At 43.1% G+C, this 24,795-nt stretch overlaps 2 protein-coding genes and 1 pseudogene across 3 annotated transcripts; 1 reads left to right on the top strand and 2 right to left on the bottom strand.

Moving 5' to 3' along the window:
* Positions 1-7,307: 7,307 nt before the first annotated feature.
* Positions 7,308-8,697, bottom strand: LOC118395337 (glycoprotein hormones alpha chain 2). Its single transcript, XM_035789071.2, has 4 exons — positions 8,539-8,697; positions 8,295-8,407; positions 7,857-8,032; positions 7,308-7,648 (listed from the first exon to the last, which is right to left on the bottom strand). The coding sequence occupies exons 1-4, from the start codon at positions 8,628-8,630 to the stop codon at positions 7,571-7,573; spliced, it is 459 nt and encodes a 152-aa protein (XP_035644964.1). The 5' UTR covers positions 8,631-8,697; the 3' UTR covers positions 7,308-7,570.
* A 2,756-nt stretch (positions 8,698-11,453) lies between these two features.
* On the top strand, positions 11,454-19,193 carry scpp1 (secretory calcium-binding phosphoprotein 1). 2 transcript variants are annotated; one of them, XM_035789072.2, is made up of 9 exons: positions 11,454-11,890; positions 12,243-12,297; positions 12,437-12,487; positions 12,853-12,921; positions 13,112-13,141; positions 13,398-13,439; positions 14,667-14,717; positions 14,854-14,922; positions 18,115-19,193. In XM_035789072.2, exons 2-9 carry the CDS (start codon positions 12,244-12,246, stop codon positions 18,733-18,735), a joined length of 987 nt encoding a protein of 328 aa, XP_035644965.1. In that variant the 5' UTR covers positions 11,454-11,890; position 12,243; the 3' UTR covers positions 18,736-19,193. The 2 variants fall into 2 exon arrangements, with proteins under 2 accessions (XP_035644965.1, XP_035644966.1); XM_035789073.2 differs by having other exon boundaries at positions 11,461-11,890; positions 14,857-14,922.
* Positions 14,052-14,104, bottom strand: LOC118395692 (uncharacterized; annotated as a pseudogene).
* Positions 19,194-24,795: the final 5,602 nt, after the last annotated feature.

Raw genomic sequence — 24,795 nt, forward strand, 5'->3', positions numbered from 1 at the left:
GGAGGAGAGTAGTTGGGGGACCCACGTGGGTAACTGGGGGTCCTGCCTTGATTGGGTAACTTATTAATAAAAAGTCAAAAGAATAAACTGCAAAATAAGTACAATTAACTGGTCAATTGTGTGAGTCATGTGTCATTCATAATCCAATCAGAAAGCTGTTACCAAATATGGCATATGACATCTTGCTAGCTAGCCTGCCTACTGAAAATGTGGGGAAAAGTGATAGTGGCCTGAGTGGGGCCCAGAAAATCAAATTACAGAAAATAAATCAACAGCACGAGCAACAACTTAAACAATACCCAAACTGACAGGTTCTTTTCTGAGCAACATAAAGGCACAACATCCAAAATGCCTGCAATCAAGCATATGAGAGATCAACCCATTGGCAGAGTGGGTGCCTTGCACTGCACATACTCTGAATGTGGTTGGGGTAAATACTGGAAACTGCTGCCTTGACACATATTTGTTTTCCATGCAGTCAGTATTTAACTTTTGCCCCAAATCCACTTGGCGATGGCAGATTGTTACATCAGGTTTACAACCAAATGAAAACAGTTGAATTGAAACCCACAAAACTCTTTCTGGTATGATGTGGTCTGCCCATGCACAAGCCACAAAAGCATTGTGGCTCAATTATGCCAATGTTAGTCAGTCTCTTCTACAATTTTTTATTTTATTTTTTTATTTCACCTTTATTTAACCAGGTAGGCTAGTTGAGAACAAGTTCTCATTTGCAACTGCGACCTGGCCAAGATAAAGCATAGCAGTGTGAACAGACAACACAGAGTTACACATGGAGTAAACAATTAGCAAGTCAATAACACAGTAGAAAAAAATGGGCAGTCTATATACAATGTGTGCAAAAGGCATGAGGAGGTAGGCGAATAATACAATTTTGCAGATTAACACTGGAGTGATAAATGATCAGATGGGCATGTACAGGTAGAGATATTGGTGTGCAAAAGAGCAGAAAAGTAAATAAATAAAAACAGTATAAAAACAGTATGGGAATGAGGTAGGTGAAAAAGGGTGAGCTATTTACCTATAGACTATGTACAGCTGCAGCGATCGGTTAGCTGCTCGGATAGCTGATGTTTGAAGTTGGTGAGGGAGATAAAAGTCTCCAACTTCAGCGATTTTTGCAATTCGTTCCAGTCACAGGCAGCAGAGTACTGGAACGAAAGGCGGCCAAATGAGGTGTTGGCTTTAGGGATGATCAGTGAGATACACCTGCTGGAGCGCGTGCTACGGATGGGTGTTGCCATCGTGACCAGTGAACTGAGTGAGATAAGGCGGAGCTTTACCTAGCATGGACTTGTAGATGATAATAATAAAATAATCTAAGGACGAAAATCACACTCTGGCCATGTGTAACAAGGCTCTCTAACACACTATACCCAACTGGATAAACTGGTGATTGCTTTACAGTGTAACTTGTGGAACACAATACTCCAACGTTTTAAGAATACAAGCACTTCAGGCATTCCGACTGAACCTCTCTAACGCTGTTCATTTGGTGGCCTCGAGATATTTTGTTGCTGGACTCCGGGATCAGTTTGATAGCTTTGAGGCAAAAGGAATACTCCCAGACTGTTTAGTGATTCGCTCTCAAATGTAGGCCAAGCAAGTACCGGTAGGCCCCTCAAAGGATTGAGAGCACCCAGCATCCCAGTTAGCAGACAATGGGGTTTGCTATGCTAGGGGAGGTGCGGGACCCCTTTCAATTCAAGCGGATGGTTTTCGTTGAGGAGCAACGGAAGGACCCTACCATGGCCCCTCTGATCGATACCCGCATCATCGCTCAAGGAGAGTCAGGAGATAGAAGAGGGGTGTAATGGTGTCCGAGCTGTGTGTTGGTGGTTTAAACAGACAGCTCGGTGCATTCAGCATGTCAATACTTCTTACAAAAACAAATGATTTGTATCTTATTCCCCTGCTGGATGATTACATTGATCGGATTGGGAAAGCTCAGTGTGTCTCAAAGTTTTATTTGCTGAAAGGATACTGGCAGGTGTCCCTGTCAAAACATGTTAAAGAGGTATCTGACTTTGTGAAACCAGAGGGCTTGTATCGGTGTCAGGTTCTTCCGTTTGGGATGAAAAATGCCCGAGCCACATTCCGACGTTTGATGAGTACTGTGACAGCAGGGTTGAACAATGTGGTCCTTTACATTGACGAAGTGGTAGTGTACAGCGACTCATGAGCAGAGTATGTGGACCATATATGTGGATGGTTCCAGTGTTTGGAGAGGGCAGGGTTGGTGGTAAGTGTGAGATTGCACAACCCCAAGGTGACCTTTTTGGGTCATGTGGTAGGGTTGGGGAAGGTGAAGCCCAAGGGCAGCCAAGATCCAGGCCATACTTGACTTGCTGGTGCCACAGACACGGAAGCAGGTGTTGAGAGTTCTGATAATGAGTGGGTTCTATCAGATATTTTTACCCAACTTCGCAGCAGTGACTGAACCCCTGACAAATCTGTTGAAAAAAAAGGGGCTGGGGTTTGCTGGACGGAGCAGTGTGAGCAGGCACTGGAACAGGCCAAGGCCATCTTATCATGTGAGCCGGTGTATGGGGCACCGCATTTCACAGTACCATTCAAGCTGGCGGCTGAGGCACGTGATGTGGGGGTAGGGGCTGTGTTGCTGAAGAAGAACTTGTCTGGGGTCGAAAAGCTTATTAACAGTGGTTACCAACCAGTCTAGCTCGATCAACTGGTCGGCTTTCCTAGGCTTTCCTATTCGATCGCCAAACTCTTCTGTAAAAATCCCAACAATAAAGCTTTACGTTCCTATTTTTGTATTTGTTTCACACTGTTTGCTGTAGGGCCACTTGATTCAGCAGCCCTGCCCATCAGGTAGTCAAAGTGTCCCATTTTTAACCATTTTGACTGGTACAAACTCTACATACTCAGTGGGCTCCGAGAGCAAATCAAGTACACCTATAGGCCTGCCGCTGGCCAATGAGATAGCTCAGATCACCGTGTCTGATGCTTCCATGAGGTCACAGCGAAGTTGACTCTACTGTGTGAGATTTCAAGAGAGACTATAGAGAGACTGTCAACGAATACAGCAAAGTTCTGCTGTCATGAGTCTGTCAATGTTTAAGGTTTTATTCGGCACTGTCGACATTTTATTCATCATTTTTATAAGCCATAAAACGTCGTCTCCCTATCCACTTGTGCTACAAAGTGTATTGATAGACTTGCATTGTTATTAACGGCTTGTGTCTTTCTAATATCAAAGAGTATTTCATACAAGTAAGGTTAAAAACTTGAATTTCGTCATCAGCTGGAAGACAGTTTCTCCTTTTTGGTCAGTCAGTGGAGAGAGGAGCGGAAAGAGGAAGAGCTGGGGGATGGTGGGAGGCAGCGTCTCTCTCCCTCCCTCTCCCCCTTCTTCCATCTGCTGCGACTGACCATCAGAAGAAGGCCGTTCTGGTACTGGCCGCTAAGCACTTTAAAGTGTATGTGTCCCGGGTGGGCGTGGATTTGGTTGTATATTCAGATCATAATCCGCTCACTTTCTTGGAGAAAAGTTCAAGATTAACAATCAGTGGTTGTTCCGCTGGAGTTTGGCTTTGAAGCCGAATAATCTGGTTATTTGTCATGTAGGAGGCAAGGATAACGTGATAGCCGATGCCTTGTCCCGAGTTGGGAGTGACCGATAGGAAAAAGGGGAGGCCTACTGTATACGCCAGTCAGGTCGAGTTAAGGTCTACAGTGTTATACATGTCATAGGAACATACTGTAGTTGTAAAAATGGCCAGCTCATCTCCTTTGCAAGAACCCAACTTTCTTTTTTTTTCTTTTTTATAAAAAAAGGTCACGCCAATCATCATAATTTTATTAGCCGATCAGCAGCCTTTTTTGCTGGGACTTAAGTGTAAATTCCGACCAAGCAGGGCTTCAGGCAGTCTGTAGTTTCCATTCTGATGACCAACCGGTTTTACTCTCCTGCTTTTTCTACCTCAGAAATAATTGCTTTTCATTCTGATGTTTTATTGTATGTGCAGCTAAATGTAAATTCCAAAATCCTGATGTCTTGTTGTTTGGAGCTAAATCGTGTCTGTTGTAAATATGTACCATTTGTGTTAAACTTGCTAGCTATCATTAGCATTAGCATTGTCATCCAGAATGCATTACTATTTAGCATGCTTATCAGCGATTAGCATTTGTCTGTGGTGCTAGGTTAATTTTCGGTTGCAGATCACTCATGCTTATGTTTTATAATGTGTAGATGTTTCTACATTGCTCTATTGTTTCTCTGTGCATCAAGCATTTGTTTGGCTCCACATAGTTTGTTGACATGCAAATAGGCATATTTTTCCAGTACTGTGCTAGAGCCTAAGTTCTCTTTTCTTTACAGAACCACAATTAATATCAGAGAGAGTGGTGTTGTATGTGTGTGTGTGTGTGTGTGTGGATCTTCATGAAACCATGAACTGGAACTACTGCTTCCTCATGTTTTGAACATACACGGTGTGGTGGTTGCTGTAAGTGTAATTATTTTACTCTCGCAACAAGACCAGCTACCCTCCTGTACGAGATGAGAGAGAAACCGGTTCTTCTTTCAAAACAGTCATAATGTGCCTGAAGCTGATAGGAGAGGAAACTGTAGAGTTGACACGGGAGATACTGGAGCTATCGGAAGAGCTAAATTCAACCGCTTAAATCGATCCCCAACAGTCTCTTCCCAGGCTGACCCACAACAGTGAGGATGGAGCCTCACCTTCATCGGTTGCCAACTCACCGGCCCCCCCATAGCACGCGCACCTTCGACTAGAGATCGTCATCAAAGTCAGCTTAAGCGGGGAACAGCTGGTGACAACCAGAGATGATAAACTGCAGTCACAAAGGCAGCGTGATAAGAGAACAGCTCATTTAAACCTTGGGATCAGCCTACACCTGATCGAAAACATCAGCCTTCAACTAACCGCTGCGGTCAGCCTACACTGATCGCCATCGTCAACCCACACCTGACAGTCGAGACTACTTACCTGGTCAGCCTACATCTGATCACCTTCATCAGCTCATACCTGACTGTCGCCGCCGCAACTACTCACCTGACCGCTGCGGTCGGCCCGCACCTGATAACCTTCGTAAACCCTCAGCTGATTGCCATTGTCAGCCCACACCTGACTGTCGCCGCCACGACTTCTCACCTGACCGTTGTCATCAGGCCTTACCTGACCATCGCTGATGCGACTACTTGCCTGACCATCGCCACCGGGCCTAATGTAGACCAACTCGTACCATCCCCAACTGAACCCATGTAGATAGGGGTCACACACCTCGCGGCAGAGTGATGTCGCCGGAGACAGATGGGGCTGTGTCCCTATTGTGGCCAAGAAGAACCTTTTAGTGGCATTTAAGGTTCTTTGAGAAACATCTAGGATCTTAGAAGAACCCTTGTTGGACCCCTAACTTTTAGAACATAGAGACCCTAGACTTTGCGAGTATGGTGTAATTGTAGGTTTGTCTAGTTGATTCCGTATAACAATTGTATTACGTCATTCTATTGAAGATTAACAATAGAACAGCTGGACTTCCGCTTTATGCTGGTTGTTGTTCTCTTGTTTTAACTCATGTATGACACCTACTTTAACAAACAGCGGAGCAGGAGAGTGAACACGGGTAGTTGGCGTGAAAGGCAAACTCCCTATACATCACGCCAATAGGGTTAACTCAATTTGTGAGAATTCTAACGTGGCTAATATAGCAAAGATTGCTACACTGCCCCCTTCCGAACAGGGAAGGCGCATCCCACTCTGACGCCAAAGTAGCAAACAGCTGGACAGGAAAGCACTCCAGGTTGCTAAAGTGAAAGGCAAACACCCTATGCATCACACCAGGGAATTATAACATGGCTCATATAGCGAGGATGAAGTGTTGATGTTGCCACTTTGCACCACTAGATGTCCATATGTATCAAGTTCCTCAGTCACCCTGAAAGTAAGCGGGTACGCTAAGAAAGTTTCCTTTACATCCCATTTCATATAATTCAGCAATTAGTTTTGTGCAATCTTCATTTGGTGATAGCGGCAACTATCAATATGTGATAGTTTTGGGGCTTGTAAAAAAGATCAAATTGATTTCTCTCAAAATGGGGTTGGTCAATACAGGTCATCTACATGGGTAAAAATGGATTCTTACAATAAGAGAACTGTTTCCAAAGGGCATGTGCCGACATGTTTTTAGCTAAAATGTTTAATTAGGTTGTTTACCAAAGAGACCAAAATAAAATAGATTTTGTGAGCTGTGGGTTTTTTGCCTTCAGCCACATGTTACACCCCCCCACCACCACCATAAACTAAACCACGTTGCCTACACAAGCCACAGCCGGACACACACATATGCTTGAACTCCCACAAACACACACCCATGGTGTGGTGAGAGACAAAAGGCTCTCTCCCAGAATAGTGCACTGTTCTGAGAATCAGTCCCCTCCCCACACACATGGAATTCCATAGGCCAATTTAGGATGAGCCAAATATGGATATCCAGGAAACAATTTATTACATGAGCTTCTAGAGGAAAGTGACTGTCGTCAGCATTAAGACAGACTGTGCTATGTTTATAGCATAAGATTTCCACTCATATCCATCATATTACTGTGTATGACTCATATTATAAGCGTTAAATAATGTACTACTGACATCCAGAAAGAAAACAATACACAATACACAGCAAAATTGTCTGTCCAAAAATGTTGAGATATGTATAACGCTTTTGGTATCCTCATCTTAACAACAAGTATGAATGTATAATCCACCCTATCATCCACACTGACTGAAAGTTACATTTTCACTCACTTACTAGGCTCAGTGATGGGAGAAATGAGGAGGACAGGCTCATGGCTGGAATGATGATCTATGTATGTTCAGTGTGTATTTACTGTATTTCTTTGAGGAAATGGAATATAGTTTCACAGAAAAGAGACATGTTCTTATTTGACCTTCCGTCTTCCGTTCCAGGAGTGGGCACGCTTGTTTTTACAAGAAGCTGCCCACCCTATAGTTTAGCATCCTAAATTATATTGACTTAAGTCAGTGAGGGGGAGGAGGTAGAAGGAGAAAGACTGAATGGAGTAACTCTTGGAAGCACGCATGTGTTTGTGTGTGTGCGTGCCTGTGTGTGTGCGTGCGTGTGTGTGTGTGTGTGTGTGTGTGTGTGTGTGTGTGTGTGTGTGTGTGTGTGTGTGTGTGTGTGTGTGTGTGTGTGTGTGTGTGTGTGTGTGTGTGTGTGTGTGCATTCAGCATCCGACACCAATACAGTGATGAAGCTGAGTTGGCTAGGAGGAAGTGATGCAATCACTGTTAATTGGCATTTTAATCAGTATTCAATTCATACAGTAAAGTCTACATTGATTAACACAGTACAGGAATACATTGCTACCATAAGAGCACAATAAATATTATCCGTAGAATATTATATTTTGTGGATCACAATGATTTCCTAATATGTGATTTCTCTTAAAACACAAGGAACTTCAGGAATAAGTTGTGCAAAATACATGATCTTTTGCCAAGCTTTTACTTCTACAACAAGGAGATTTCCAGCCCGTACAGACATTTTATGATTTATGGTAATAACAGGTGCTGCAGTGACACTCTGTGTGGTTCGTCACCGGGAAGCCATCCTTGGTGGTGACCTGAGAGAGGAGAAGGAGAGAAAGAATCAAGTGAAAGAGAGGCGGTTTAAAATAAAATAAAACATTCAGGTTAATTGGAGTTGTCGTTAAATGACGTAAATTAGACGTTATGTGCGTTACACTAGGAATGTCGTCAGGTCAGATGATCAAACTTTCGGTAGTAGAGAATATCAATCCCAACTACTTTATTAGCTAAATATTGTCTTACCCTTTCCCCTTCTTTTGCAACGCAGCATGTGGCTTCAGAGGTGATGTTCTTGGGGACCAGCATGGTTTGCTTGGACCGTAGTGGGGTTGGATAAGCTCTGGAGAAGCAGCAGCCTGTACACTGCATGATGTTGGGGAAGATTGTGTTCGGCTTCAGTGTGCATTCCTCACAGCCCACTGTGAAGATAATGACATACATTCATTGAGAATCTATTGAATAGTCTGATCTTGAGCTTGGTGCACTATTCATCACCAAATGTGTGGCTCTCTTCCTTGTAAACACACCGTTTGGGAATAAGGAGGTAGTATACCAATTTATATTCTCTCTCTCTCTCTCTCTCTGTAATGACAACAGAACTCACTGCAGAACTCACTGCTCATGTTGTTCCCAGAACACATAAACTATCAACAAAAACAGTTATTGAAATGTAAAACTTACTGTTTGTCTTGTCACTGTTTGGATAAGAGTCTGCGATGACTAGAAGTGCGGACAGGATGAGGGATAGTCCAGTTGATTTCAACAAGCACATTTTAGTGACGGGTGGCAATATCCTGACAGGAAACGTGAATAAAACCATTCAAAACCAGCATATTCATCTCAGAAGTTGAAAACTCATAAACACAAAACACAGCAGTGAAACAATACATTGGAAACACAACACAGTGAACGGGAAAAGCATTACCTGCGTATGTTGTGTATCTTGGTGGAAGCCTGGTCAGTGTTCAGTGTGTAGACCCTATTGCTCCCTCCATTCACTTTTATACCGCTGCCCATGTGCTCGACTGGGATTAAGTAAACCCCTCCAACCTTATCAGTGATATCTGTGAGGCCACTTGACTACCTGCTCTAATCCCTTAAACAGGTGGGATGTTGCTAGGTAACAGCTGTTATGTCATGCAGAAGGCAAGGCAAGGTCATTGGTTCATTAGTTTAATTTATGTTCATGGTCTTTTGCTTTGTAAATCAATACATCTAAAGACATGTTGAATACTTTGAATATCTGATTCATCTTTCCATGCTGAATTATATCTCCCAAAAATAAGTAAATATGTAAACTACACAGAAAAGTGAAATATTTCACATTAAATAAATGGGGTTTCTTATATAAACCATGAGGACTAGTCCCAGGCCATGCTTTATTATCATCTGGGGCAGTGCTAACATGAGTGCAAGCAATGAATACGGTATATGAAATAATACTATCCTCTCAGAGAACCAAACAGATACACTACATGGCCAATGGTATGTGGACACCTCTTCCAACTAGTGGATTCGGCTATTTCAGCCACACCTGTTGCTGACAGGTGTATACAATTGAGCACACTTCAATGCAATCTCCATAGACAAACATTGGCAGTAGAATGGCCTTACTGAAAAGCTCAGTGACTTTCAACATGGCATCATCATAGGATGCCACCTTTCCAACAAGTCAGTTCGTCAAATTTATGCCCTGCTAGAGCTGCCCCGGTCAACTGAAAGTTGTGTTATTGTGAAGCGGAATTGTCTAGGAGCTCACAGAACGGGACCACAAATGCTGAAGTGAGTAGCGTGTAAAAATCGTCTGTCCTCAGTTGAAGCACTCACTACCCAGATCCAAACTGCCTCTGGACGCAACTATAGCACGAAAACTGTTTTTTGGGAGCTTCATTTTTTGTTTTTTGGGAGCTTTTCATTTTCGAGTGGTGTAAACATCGCCGTCATTGGACTCTGGAGCAGTGGAAACACGTTTTCTGGAGTGATTAATCACGCTTCACCATCTGGCAGTCCGACAGACGAATATGGGTTTGACGAATGCCAGGAGAACGCTACCTGCCCCAATGCATAGTGCCAACTGTAAAGATTGGTGGTCGAGGAATAATGGTCTGGGGCTGTTTTTCATGGTTCCAGAGAAGGGAAATCTTAAGGCTACAGCATACAATGACATTCTAGGCAACTTTGTGGGAATAGTTTGGGAAAGGCCCTTTCCTGTTTCATTATGTCAGTGCCTCCTTGAACAAAGAGAGGTCCATACAGAAATGGTTTGTTGAAATCGGTGTGGAAGAACTTGACTGGCCTGCACAGAGCCTGACCTCAACACCTTTGGGGATGAATTGGAACGCCGACTGCGAGCCAGGCCTAATTGCCCAACATCAGTGCCTGACCTCACTAATGCTCTTGTGGCTGAATGGAAGCAAGTCCTCGCAGCAATGTTCCAACATCTAGTGGAAAGCTTTCCCAGAAGATTCGAGGTTGTTATAACAACGGGGAGGACCAACTCCATATTACGTGGTGGCCATGTCGTGTATTTCCCTCAGAGATGCAGATCAATGGTATGTTTATATTCATGTAATAACATTAATGAGTCAGTGTATCCTCAATTAAATGAGAGGTATGCTAATGAATATGTACTCTAAATTAAAGGTACACTATGCAGAAATCTGTCAGGTGGATGGATTATTTTCACAAAGGAGAAATGCTCACTAACAGTGATGTAAACAAATGTGTTCACCAAATTTTTTAGAAAAACGTTTTTTTTTTGTTGTGGTATGGACATTTTCTGGGATTGTTTATTTTAGCTCAGGAAACATGGGACCAACTCTTTATACATGATAAGACACACACTCTACACACATGAGATGTTGTATTGTAAATATGTGATAGTGGAGGAGTAGCCTGAGGAAACACACTAAATGTATTTGGTAAAGTGGTAGGAAATGTCATGTCATGTAATATTTTAAACTGTATACAACTGTCTTAATGTTGCTGGACGCCAGAAAGAGTAGCTGCAGCCTTGGCAGCAGCTAATGGGGACCCTTAATAAATATAAAAACAATATACGCATGTTGCGTTTATATTTTTTGATCGGTGTAAGAACAGCTACACCACAATATCTTTTTATCTTTCCGTTCACCTATGTTTTAAAATGTCCTGACCTTGGTTGTATTGGAGACTCGACCCAGGCAGGTGTAACTCAATATGCATGGAGGATGGTACATGAAATCTCAGAGACTTAAAGGCTTATGGTGCAACCATGTCATGAGCAATATCTGCTCTTCAATCCTGCACTCTTAGTGTAATTGTATTTCTCCATTCAAAATGGCAATTGTATAGCCTACTCTAAAACATTAAGACTAATTGCAATGGTGTTTTATTATTGATGTTTTCATTAACAAAAGACGAAAGATGAAAACCATATTGTCAACTAAATGCATTCTCAACTAAAAATATGTGGGTAAACACTGATCGCCAGTCAGTGTGAGTAAAGTAATGTTCACTTTACGTTCAATGCATTTTTCTGCAAAAGGTAGGTACACGCATGTGCAAAATAATTTGCATGAACAGCATTTGTGTGCATTTACCCTCCACTACACCACTGGTAACATTCTGTCAATGATCTGTTATATACTCTTCTCTAATACTGCTCTGGATAAATACAATCTACAAGTACAAATGAAAACCTCTTTTATTCCCCCAAAATGTTGACATTTTCTATGGTTTAGCATAGCATCTTTAATACATTGTTTACTTGCCGATTAACAATCAGTCCAGACATAGCCATCGAAAGCAGTCCTAGTGAAGCATTTGTGTGACGCGGTAGCTACTGAGGTAATTGTGGTTGTTGGCTCTGTTTGTGGTACAAGGTCCAGGCCGTGATGAAGATCCTGTAGTCGAAAATGAAGATGAGGCCATGGAGATGTAGAAGGCCCTGAAGGTGGAGGAGATGGTGTGGCCGATGTGGTCATGCTCTTGTAATCACGTGTGGTGTGTGTGTGCGTTCGGTATCCGGCACCCATGCACTTTCACAAAACGTGTGGTGAAGCTGAGTTGGCTGGGAGGAAGTGAGGCGATCATGTTAATTGAGGGTTCTGGTTAGTATATAGCCCTGTCTGTCTCCTCAACTCACCACATCCACTTAATCCCTCTCTTTTGGTCTCAACATCCAGTGGGATAGTAGTGCCTGGCGTTCCAAACTACTACCGTACACAGTACACGGACTATTGGCAGAGTTGGGTTTACAGCTACAAACATCTGATTCTGGTGGAACTGGGGAAAAGGTAAAGGACCATGGTTGATTTCAACACATACACAATACACAGGTTTAGCACAGAATTTATACACTAAAGTGTATATAGTTGTAGTATATAGAGTGGATATAGCTATAGTATTTCAAATGTAAATGAAAAATCTGCATGTGGGAAATGAATTGAACTGCAACTGTCTCACTTGTTTGGGGTGGCAACATTTTTATGCTTTCCTTTTAACAGCACACCTAGGACAAACTATTGATGGTTTTATTCAGACGCTTGATACATGTTATTAGAAATACAAAAAATAATTCCAGTAGGCCTAATGCATCAATCCACAGTTACTCAAATCAACCATGTTAATATTCTGTGTTCATTGTAGAATGAAGATTACAATAGTGATTTTCTGCTTGGTTGGAGCGGTTTATGCCAACCCAGTAAGTACCCTTGTTTTTTATTGAACAATCTTAATTCATTCACAATAAAAAAAATGTAAATGGTGAGTTGATATAGATTTAACACGTCAGACTTTTGTATTATTTTGTGTTCTCCTACTGTATTTGTTTCTTTTGACAGATTCTGTACAAAGCTATTTTGGAGCAGAGCAAACTGGAATCATCAAACATGGTAAGTGCTATCAAAAGAAAGCAATCAAATGTATCTGCAGTTTGATTGTTGTGTTGGGGTATGGGTCTGAAAAATGCACACAAATGCAAGCCTGTTGACTGCAATCACGTTGTCGACCTCCACCACAGTCCAAGTCAGAAAAGCTGACAGTTACGGTAGTTCCTCACTCCTGTGCCAAACCTCAAGTTTAGATTGTAGTCAAGGTAGAGGTCATTGCACTGTATACACCCATATTTAACCCTACAATTAGTTTTTTGGGGCAATGGTGGACTTGTTAAGATTTGAAATAAGCATGATGATTGTTGTTGCTGGCACACAGGTTGTCATTAAATGCATTGCGGTTTTCTGCTGGCATTGTGTTTCAGACTCAAACGCAAAGGTTGAGTTCATCCGCCTCACAATCTCCGCATCAAAGTGACACTTCGGAGCTCAAGGTGGGTTGAATGGAATAATATTAAAATGTTGTAAGTTGTAAGTGCAGTGGCGAAAATCAGAATAGGTCTTTATCGAACACATATCCGTTACACTTTATAATTACTTGCATGAACAAGACATACATGTACTATGCTTATTATTTGTAATACATACAAATGTTTATAATAACCCACATCTCTTTTCTTATAGAGCTCAGAAGAAAGTACCTCAGAGGACCAAGTAAGTTCATCTTTTTTTTTAAAGGCTGCTCAAATGTATTGACATTACAAGCAATGCCTAAATATATCTGGGGGGCGTATTTACACAGCGTTTCAGAGCAGTAGTCCCCATTGTCCATGTAACCTTATTCATTAGGATCTACAAGACAAAACTGATCATAGATCAGCATACTCTGAGACGCTTGATACATACGCTGTTCTCCTTTATCAAGTGGCTCTAATCTTTAATGTTCAATCTGTGTTAAATTGCGTTTCAGAGTTCAGAGTCTGAGTCCGAATCATTGGAATCCAATTCAGAGGTGAGTGACAACAACAGTATTCCTACTCCAGTATTATCCTTCCCACTTGAAAATACTATATTATTAACTGGGTGGTTCGAGCCCTGAATGCTGATTGGCTGACAGCCGTGGTATAGCAGAGTATGACAAAACTTATATTTTTACTGCTTTAAATACATTGGTAACAAGTTTATAATAGGAATAAGACACCACAGGGTTTACAGTACATGGCCATTATACCACGGCTAAGGGCTGTATCTAGCCACTCCGAGTCGCATCCTGCATAAGAACACCCCTTAGCCATGTTATATTGGTCATATACCACACCCCCCCGGGCCTTATTGCTTAAGTATACTATGGTATAAATACTATATTATTCACTGTAGTTTTTACTGTAGTATACTGTAGTATTCACAGTAAAATATAGTACAAACACTGTAGTAAAAGAAAACTGTAGTATATACTATAGTAATTAATGTAGTGTTTTTGCAGATTGTAGTATACAGTACTGTAGTATTTACTATAGTGTTTTTGCAGACTGTAGTATACTGTAGTATTTACTGTTGTGTTTTTGCGGATAGTAATATAGTATTTACTATAGTGTTTTAGTTTTATTATCTTTGACATAGAAGTGGAGGCTTTCTCCTTCAGGAAACCTACTGGAGAAATACTAAAAGAGCACATTTTCCATAACCTGTACGTAGGTAGGACTGGGGTCTGAACAGATAGTTCAGAGCTTCTGCTCTTTTCTATACCCTGAAGAGAACGCAATATATGTTCTATACTTGGCATGTAGGTTTCTCACTTATGCGTGGCATAAATTGCTATATGGGGAGGGGAATGGGCAGAGTAAATGCAAATGAAATACTGTAATATAAAAAGTGCAGTATTTCGCACACTGTGGTGTTTTTGTAGACATTACTGTAGTATTTACTACGGAGCTTTTTTTGCAGATAATACTGTAGTATTTACTATAGTATTCTACAGTAGACTACAATGTTGTATAGTAAGTACTAGAAATGATTGAGGGACACTATAGTGTGTAGTATAGTATTCTACAGTATCCTACAGTTTACTGTAGAATGCTATAGTAAGTATTGTAGTATTCTACAGTAAACTGTAGTGTTGTATTTAATGTGAGTTGTTCTGGTTGTGCAAATACTAGGGCTGTTAGTCGATACAAAAAATAAATACATTGAAAAATACCTCCTTGGTCCATTTTGTTGCAATCTGTTCCCCTTCACACAGTCTTCCGAGAGCCATTCTTTGGAGAGTGCGAGCCAATCACTGGAGGACAGGGTAAAGATCCTCAGATTTACATCATTTCACAGAGTGCATATCAAGACAATAAAAGGAGAAAGATGCAATCAATTTACAACATGTCAGGAAAACGACGATGGTTGCATTTACTGTATCTTCTGTTGGTTTGTTTCAGCAGACTGACTCCAATGCTATTGGGGATACAAGAGACAACAGCCAAGGCAGTGAAGAAAACATTCGAAAGGTTCGTCTTGCACTTGTCATAGTATCCTGTGTCCTGTTGTGTCAGTGACTGTCAAAATCTTAGTTTGACATTTATATTTAGTCTGCACAGAGCACTTACGACATACAGTATGTGCTTACGAGTCATTCACAATCTACTAGCTCATCAGAGGAAGGCTCAAAAAATTGCCAAAGTCTCCAGCCACTCAAGCCAGACTCTTCACCCTGCTACCGTCTGGCAAACGGTACCGGAGCATCGGTTCTGGGACCATCAGGCTTCAAGAAAGCTTCTACCCCCATGACATAAGACTGCTAAAATCACAGGAGGCTGCTTAGGGAAGTACAGCTCATAATAATGTATGGAACGAAGTGAACGGAATGGCATCAAACGCCTGGAATCCATGTGTTTGATGTATTTGATACCATTCCAATATTTCCACTCCAGCCATTGCCATGAGCCCGTGCTCCTCAATTAAGGAGCCACCAACCTCCTGTGTGTTAAATAGCCAGACTGCTAAAATAGCCAATGAATGGTACCCAAACAATCTGCACTGACTCTATCTTGCACTGACCCTACGCACACTCACTACACTATACATTGACACCATATACACACATTTAATCACACGCACTTCACTGTCACTCCTATACAAATCTCTCACACCTTCAAACATTGAAATGCATACGCATGCACACACACGCACACACACACACACACATAACACACACACGCATACCGACACAACACAAACATACATACACGCACGCACATTCACACACACACTTTTACACTCATAATTTGCTGCTGGTACTCTTTTCTTTATTTTACTCTTATTATTATCTATCTGGATGCCTAGTCACTTTACCCTGCCTTCACGTACGTACAGTATCTACCTCAAGTACCTCGTAGCTGTGCACATTGATCTGGTACTAGTACTCCCAGTATATACCGTGCATTCTGAAAGTATTCAGAACCCTTGACTTTTTCCATATTTTGTTACATTACAGCCTTATTCTAAAATGGATTAAATAAAACATTTTCCTCATCAATCTATACAAAATAACACAAGATGACAGAAATACCTTATAAGTATTCAGACCCTTTGCGATGAGACTCGAAATTGAGCTCAGATGCATCCTGTTTCCATTGGATCATCCTTGAGATGTTTCCACCTGTGGTAAATTCAATTAACTGGACATTCTTTTTTAAAGTCACACACCTGTCTATGTAAGGTCCCACAGTTGACAGTGCATGTCAGAGCAAAAACCAAGCCATGAGTTTGAAGGAATTGTCCGTAGAGCTCCGAGACAGGATTGTGTCGAGGCACAGATCTCGGGAAGGGTACCATAAGGGTACCATTTCAGCAACAATGAAGGTTCCCAAGAACACAATGGCCTCCATCATTCTTAAATGAAAGATGTTTGGAATCACCAAGATTCTTCCTAGAGCTGGCCGCCCGGCCAAACTGAGCAATCAGGTGAGAAGGGCCTTGGTCAGGGAGGTGTAAAATAACCTGATGGCCACTCTGACAGAGCTCCAGAGTTCCTCTATGGAGATGGGAGAACCTTCCAGGAGGACAACCATCTCTGCAGCACTCCACCAATCAGGCCATTATGGTAGACTGGGCAGACAGAAGTCACACTTTTTATTTTCATTTTTTTAGTTGAACCTTTATTTAACTTGGCAAGTCAGTTAAGAACAAATTCGTATTTACAACGATGGCCAAACCCTAACAAGGCCGTCGCTGGGCCAATTGTGTGCTTCCCTATGGGACTCCCAATCACAGCCAGACGTGATACAGCCCAGGATCGAATCAGGGTCTGTAGTGACACATCTAGCACTGAGAGGTAGTGCCTTAAACTGCTGCACCTTAGACAGCTGTGCCACTCCACAGTAAAAGGCACATGAAAGCCCACTTGGAGTTTGCCAAAAGGCACCTGAAGGACTCTCAGACCATGAGAAATAATATTCTCTGGTCTGATTAAACCAAAATTCTTTGGCCTGAATGCCAAGCGTCACACTAAGGATTGCCGCTGGAGACGAGATGCAGGCACAGGGAGTGAACATTTAAAAACCACAGACAGGAACAGAATACGGACAGCGTCTGGACAGTGGAAACGGAAACAACAATAATGCTGACATGGAGATGAAACAGAGAAAACAGACAGATATAGGGAATGCAATCAAAACGTGAAGGAGTTCAGGTGAGTCCAATGAGAGCCGATGCGCGTAATGATGGTGACAGGTGTGCGTAATGAAAGGCGGGAGCAGGCGTGACAGTTACATCTGGAGGAAACCTGGCACCATACCCTACAGTGAAGCATGGTGGTGACAGCATCATGCTGTGGGGATGTTATTCAGCGGCAGGGACTGGGAGACTCGTCAGTATTGAGGGAAACATGAACGAAGCACAGTTCAGAGAAATCCTTGATGAAAACCTGCTTCAGAGCACTCAGGACCTCAGACTGGGGCGAAGGTTCACCTTCCAATAGGACAACAACCCTAAGCACACAGCCAAGACAACACAGGAGTGGCTTTGGGACAAGTCTCTGAATGTCCTTGAGTGACCCATCCAGAGCCCTGACTTTAATCAGATCTAGCATCTCTGGAGAGACCTGAAAATAGCTGTGCAGCAACGCTCCCATCCAACCTGACAGAGCTTGAGAGGATCTGCAGAGAAGAATGTGAGAAACTCCCCAAATACAGGTGTTCCAAGCTTGTAGCGTCATACTCAAAAAGACTCTAGGCTGTAATAGCTGCCAAAGATGCTTCAACAAAGTACTGAGTAAAGGGTCTGAAGACTTATGTAAATGTGATATTTCTGTTGTTGTTTTTTTATACATTTGCAAAAAGAAATCGAAAAACCTGTTTTCGCTTTGTCATTATGGGGTATTGTGTGTAGATTGATGAGAAGAAAATTGACTTAATACATGTTATAATAATGTAATGTAACAAAATGTGGAAAAAGTCAAGGGGGTCTGAATACTTTCCGAATGCACTGTAGCTCCATTCTTGTGTATTTGATTTTATTCCGCTTGTGTTAGTTGCTATTTTTTAAACTCTGCATCGTTGGGAAAGGTTCACTGTACAGTCATATTCGACGCATGTTATCAGCAAAGTTTGATTTGATTTCAAATTAAGGATTACCATTCTGTATGAACTGATGACAACCAACCTTTATTTCACCCATCTGTGTCTTGTCCACTTCTCTAGAATTGGATCCGAGTGTTTGCCGTCCGAGTCTTGAGTGCAGAGGACAACAGCAGCTCTGAGGTCAAAGGGCAGCTGGACCTACCCACTAATCAAGGAGCAGTGAAACAGAGCACACTCTCTCCCACCACTTTGACAACCAACCACAGCCAGCCTGGCGATACAGTTCAGAGCAATGCAGCCTTGGCATTGGTAGAGAGCTTCCTCAAAGCCTCTGATTCTCTCAGTGAGACCAGTGTCAGCATTGATACCAGTGACGTCAGTGCTGTCACTGGTAATGTCAGTACTGTTACCAGTGACGTCAGTACTGTTAACTTTGACATAAGAGACACAAGTAACATCAAGGATACCAGTGATAGTAGCGAAAGCAGTGAAAGTAGCGAGAGCAGTGACACTAGTGAGACCAGTGATAGCAGCAATACCAGTGACAGTAAAGAGAGTGATACCAGTGAGAGTGAGGAGAGACACCAGAGCCAAGCTACAGACTGCCAGCAGGGTGTCCACAGCACTGCCTGTGACAGTGAGGAGTATTTCATCCAAGATATAGGTGACGATGGTCATTATCCAATGGATGATTTGCTCATGCCTGAAGAGGAGCATAGAGAGTTGAGTTTACGGAGATAATGCTAACATCCCCCATTTGACTGTATCAGGTTGGATGCATTTCAAATGAAGCAAGGGGAGGGAGTACAGTGTAGATCAAGTATGACATTGACTTCTATGATTTGTTTTGATGTTGGCATGAAATAAAAATGAAAATAAACTGTTCAGCCTACTGCTTAGAAAAATAGGTTTAAGTGTTGTAGTAGATGGTTTGAAATCATGGTTGCAAATATTCTTCCTATATTTTCACTCATTTTCACGAAGAGTTTAATTCCAAAATGCTATATATCCATTTTCAGAAATGTTGGTAAATTATATTTTATTGTTTATAGAAATTATGATAGAGATGGATGTGTTTTTTCACTATCTAATTATGGCATGGGATTGTTTGACTCTGATCTGGATTACTGACCTCTGCCTGCCCTTGACCTGTTGTTTTGCCTGCCCCCTGTTCTAGTAATAAACTTTTGTTACTTCGACACTGTCTGCATCTGGGTCTTCCCTAAACCATGATAAATCAAATTTAAATCAAATCAAATGTATTTATATAGCCCTTCGTACATCAGCTGATATCTCAAAGTGCTGTACAGAAACCCAGCCTAAAACCCCAAACAGCAAGCAATGCAGGTGTAGAAGCACGGTGGCTAGGAAAAACTCCCTAGAAAGGCCAAAACCTAGGAAGAAACCTAGAGAGGAACCAGGCTATGTGGGGTGGCCAGTCCTCTTCTGGCTGTGCCGGGTGGAGATTATAACAGAACATGGCCAAGATGTTAAAATGTTCATAAATGACCAGCATGGTCGAATAATAATAATAAGGCAAAACAGTTGAAACTGGAGCAGCAGCACGGCCAGGTGGAATGGGGACATCAAGGAGTCATCATGTCAGGTAGTCCTGGGGCATGGTCCTAGGGCTCTGGTCAGTTGAAACTGGAGCAGCAGCACGGCCAGGTGGACTGGGGACAGCAAGGAGTCATCATGTCAGGTCGTCCTGGGGCATGGTCCTAGGGCTCAGGTCCTCCGAGAGGTAGAAAGAAAGAGAGAAGGAGAGAATTAGAGAACGCACACTTAGATTCACACAGGACACTGAATAGGACAGTAGAAGTACTCCAGATATAACAAACTGACCCCTGACCCTGTGTCGGGGGGACACATAAACTACTGCAGCATAAATACTGGAGGCTGAGACAGGAGGGGTCAGGAGACACTGTGGCCCCATCCGAGGACACCCCCGGACAGGGCCAAACAGGAAGGATATAACCCCACCCACTTTTCCAAAGCACAGCCCCCACACCACTAGAGGGATATCTTCAACCACCAACTTACCATCCTGAGACAAGGCTGAGTATAGCCCACAAAGATCTCCGCCATGGCACAACCCAAGGGGGGGCGCCAACCCAGACAGGATGACCAAATCAGTGAATCAACCCATTCAGGTGACGCACCCCTTCCAGGGACGGCATGAGAGAGCCCCAGTAAGCCAGTGACTCAGCCCCTGTAATAGGGTTAGAGGCAGATAATCCCAGTGGAAAGAGGGGAACCGGCCAGGCAGAGACAGCAAGGGCGGTTCGTTGCTCCAGAGCCTTTCCGTTCACCTTCCCACTCCTGGGCCAGACTACACTCAATCATATGACCCACTGAAGAGATGAGTCTTCAGTAAAGACTTAAAGGTTGAGACCGAGTTTGCGTCTCTGACATAAGTAGGCAGACCGTTCCATAAAAATGGAGCTCTATAGGAGAAAGCCCTGCCTCCAGCTGTTTGCTTAGAAATTCTAGGGACAATTAGGAGGCCTGCGTCTTGTGACCGTAGCGTACGTGTAGGTATGTACGGCAGGACCAAATCAGAGAGATAGGTAGGAGCAAGCCCATGTAATGCTTTGTAGGTTAGCAGTAAAACCTTGAAATCAGCCCTTGCTTTGACAGGAAGCCAGTGTAGAGAGGCTAGCACTGGAGTAATATGATCCATTTTTTTGGTTATAGTCAGGATTCTAGCAGCCGTATTTAGCACCAACTGAAGTTTATTTAGTGCTTTATCCGGGTAGTCGGAAAGTAGAGCATTGCAGTAGTCTAACCTAGAAGTGACAAAAGCATGGATTAATTTTTCTGCATCATTTTTGGCCAGAAAGTTTCTGATTTGTGCAATTTTACATAGATGGAAAAAAGCTGTCCTTGAAATGGTCTTGATATGTTCTTCAAAAGAGAGATCAGGGTCCAGAGTAACGCCGAGGTCCTTCACAGTTTTATTTGAGACGACTGTACAACCATTAAGATTAATTGTCAGATTCAACAGAAGATCTCTTTGTTTCTTGGGACCTAGAACAAGCATCTCTTTTTTGTCCGAGTTTAAAAGTAGAAAGTTTGCAGCCATCCACTTCCTTATGTCTGAAACACATGCTTCTAGCAATGGCAATTTTGGGGCTTCACCATGTTTAATTGAAATATACAGCTGTGTGTCATCCGCATAGCAGTGAAAGTTAACATTATGTTTTCGAATAACATCCCCAAGAGGTAAATTATATAGTGAAAACAATAGTGGTCCTAAAACGGAACCTTGAGGAACACCAACATTTACAGTTGATTTGTCAGAGGAAAAACCATTCACAGAGACAAACTGATATCTTTCCGACAGATACGATCTAAACCAGGCCAGAACTTGTCCGTGTAGACCAATCTGGGTTTCCAATCTCTCCAAAAGAATGTGGTGATCGATGGTATCAAAAGCAGCACTAAGGTCTAGGAGCACGAGGACGGATGCAGAGCCTCGGTCCGATGCCATTAAAATGTAATTTACCACCTTCACAAGTGCCGTCTCAGTGCTACGATGGGGTCTAAAACCAGACTGAAGCATTTCGTATACATTGTTTGTCTTCAGGAAGTTGCTGCGCAACAGCCTTTTCTAAAATTTTTGAGAGGAATGGAAGATTCGATATAGGCCGATAGTTTTTTATATTTTCTGGGTCACGGTTTGGCTTTTTCAAGAGAGGCTTTATTACTGCCACTTTTAGTGAGTTTGGTACTGTAACGATCTGAGTGTAGTGGGTGAGGAGTCAAGCGCAGGAAGCAGAGAGTTCAGGTGAGTGCTATTTTAATGCACCGACAAACGGCGAACATAAGCCAACCCTCACGAACACACAGGGCGTAATGAACCAACAAATGCCCCCAAACAGGGGGACTTAAACGGTCCAGGGAAAACCCACAAAATGGGAAAAACACAAACCCATAGACGTGCACACAAGTACACTAAAACAGATGGTCACAATAATTAATCCCGCACAAGGAACTCTGCGGGCCGGCTGACTAATAAAGCCTACTACCTAATTCAAAACAGGTGCACTCAATCAACACATAAGGAGGGGGAGGAAATAATCAGTAGCAGCTACTGCCCGAGCGCCACCCGAACCGGAAGGGGAGTGTCCTTCAGTCAGAGTCATGACAGGTACACATCCGGTGGATAGAGAGCCGTTTATTATGTTCAACATAGGAGGGCCAAGCACAGGAAGCAGCTCTTTCAGTAGTTTAGTTGGAATAGGGTCCAGTATGCAGCTTGAAGGTTTAGAGGCCATGATTATTTTCATCATTGTGTCAAGAGATATAGTACTAAAACACTTGAGCGTCTCTCTTGATCCTAGGTCCTGGGAGAGTTGTGCAGACTCAGGACAACTGAGCTTTGAAGGAATACGCAGATTTAAAGAGGAGTCCGTAATTTGCTTTCTAATAATCATAATCTTTTCCTCAAAGAAGTTCATGAATTTATCACTGCTAAAGTGAAAGTCATCCTCTCTTGGGGAATGCTGATTTTTAGTTAGCTTTGCGACAGTATCAAAAAGGAATTTCGGATTGTTCTTATTTTCCTCAATTAAGTTAGAAAAATAGGATGATCGAGCAGCAGTAAGGGCTCTTCGGTACTGCACGGTACTGTCTTTCCAAGCTCTTCGGAAGACTTCCAGTTTGGTGTGATAAATGCTATATATTTGCCTCAATCTCAGATAAATAGGTAGTAGTGCTAGGTTTTACACAGTCAAATATAACAAATATCTATTTTTTTTATAAAGAACAGTACAAATTATACATATGGGTCCCAAATATATATATACAGTACCAGTCAAAAAAATGTACACCTACTTATTCAAGGGTTTTTCTTTATTTGTACTATTTTCTACATTGTAGAATAATAGTGAAGACATCAAAACTATGAAATAACACATAAAATCATGTAGTAACCAAAAAAGTGTTTAACAAATTAAATTATACTTTAGATTCTTCAAAGTACCCTACCTTGCCTTGATGACAGCTTTGCACACTCTTGGCATTCGCTCAACATTTACATTACATTTACATTTAAGTCATTTAGCAGACGCTCTTATCCAGAGCGACTTACAAATTGGTGCATTCACCTTATGACATCCAGTGGAACAGCCACTTTACAATAGTGCATCTAAATCTTTTAAGGGGGGTGAGAAGGATTACTTTATCCTATCCTAGGTATTCCTTAAAGAGGTGGGGTTTCAGGTGTCTCCGGAAGGTGGTGATTGACTCCGCTGTCCTGGCGTCGTGAGGGGGTTTGTTCCACCATTGGGGAGCCAGAGCAGCGAACAGTTTTGACTGGGCTGAGCGGGAACTGTACTTCCTCAGTGGTAGGGAGGCGAGCAGGCCAGAGGTGGATGAACGCAGTGCCCTTGTTTGGGTGTAGGGCCTGATCAGAGCCTGGAGGTACTGAGGTGCCGTTCCCCTCACAGCTCCGTAGGCAAGCACCATGGTCTTGTAGCGGATGCGAGCTTCAACTGGAAGCCAGTGGAGAGAGCGGAGGAGCGGGGTGACGTGAGAGAACTTGGGAAGGTTGAACACCAGACGGGCTGCGGCGTTCTGGATGAGTTGTAGGGGTTTAATGGCACAGGCAGGGAGCCCAGCCAACAGCGAGTTGCAGTAATCCAGACGGGAGATGACAAGTGCCTGGATTAGGACCTGCGCCGCTTCCTGTGTGAGGCAGGGTCGTACTCTGCGGATGTTGATGAACCTACATGAACCTACAGGAACGGGCCACCGCCTTGATGTTAGTTGAGAACGACAGGGTGTTGTCCAGGATCACGCCAAGGTTCTTAGCGCTCTGGGAGGAGGACACAATGGAGTTGTCAACCGTGATGGCGAGATCATGGAACGGGCAGTCTTTCCCCGGGAGGAAGAGCAGCTCCGTCTTGCCGAGGTTCAGCTTGAGGTGGTGATCCGTCATCCACACTGATATGTCTGCCAGACATGCAGAGATGCGATTCGCCACCTGGTCATCAGAAGGTGGAAAGGAGAAGATGAATTGTGTGTCGTCTGCATAGCAATGATAGGAGAGACCATGTGAGGTTATGACAGAGCCAAGTGACTTGGTGTATAGCGAGAATAGGAGAGGGCCTAGAACAGAGCCCTGGGGGACACCAGTGGTGAGAGCGCGTGGTGAGGAGACAGATTCTCGCCACGCCACCTGGTAGGAGCGACCTGTCAGGTAGGACGCAATCCAAGCATGGGCCGCGCCGGAGATGCCCAACTCGGAGAGGGTGGAGAGGAGGATCTGATGGTTCACAGTATCGAAGGCAGCCGATAGGTCTAGAAGGATGAGAGCAGAGGAGAGAGAGTTAGCTTTAGCAGTGCGGAGCGCCTCCGTGATACAGAGAAGAGCAGTCTCAGTTGAATGACTAGTCTTAAAACCTGACTGATTTGGATCAAGAAGGTCATTCTGAGAGAGATAGCGGGAGAGCTGGCCAAGGACGGCACGTTCAAGAGTTTTGGAGAGAAAAGAAAGAAGGGATACTGGTCTGTAGTTGTTGACATCGGAGGGATCGAGTGTAGGTTTTTTCAGAAGGGGTGCAACTCTCGCTCTCTTGAAGACGGAAGGGACGTAGCCAGCGGTCAGGGATGAGTTGATGAGCGAGGTGAGGTAAGGGAGAAGGTCTCCGGAAATGGTCTGGAGAAGAGAGGAGGGGATAGGGTCGAGCGGGCAGGTTGTTGGGCGGCCGGCCGTCACAAGACGCGAGATTTCATCTGGAGAGAGAGGGGAAAGAGGTCAGAGCACAGGGTAGGGCAGTGTGAGCAGAACCAGCG

The sequence above is a fragment of the Oncorhynchus keta genome, chromosome 16, assembly GCF_023373465.1.
Source record: "Oncorhynchus keta strain PuntledgeMale-10-30-2019 chromosome 16, Oket_V2, whole genome shotgun sequence".
Taxonomy (NCBI): domain Eukaryota; kingdom Metazoa; phylum Chordata; class Actinopteri; order Salmoniformes; family Salmonidae; genus Oncorhynchus; species Oncorhynchus keta.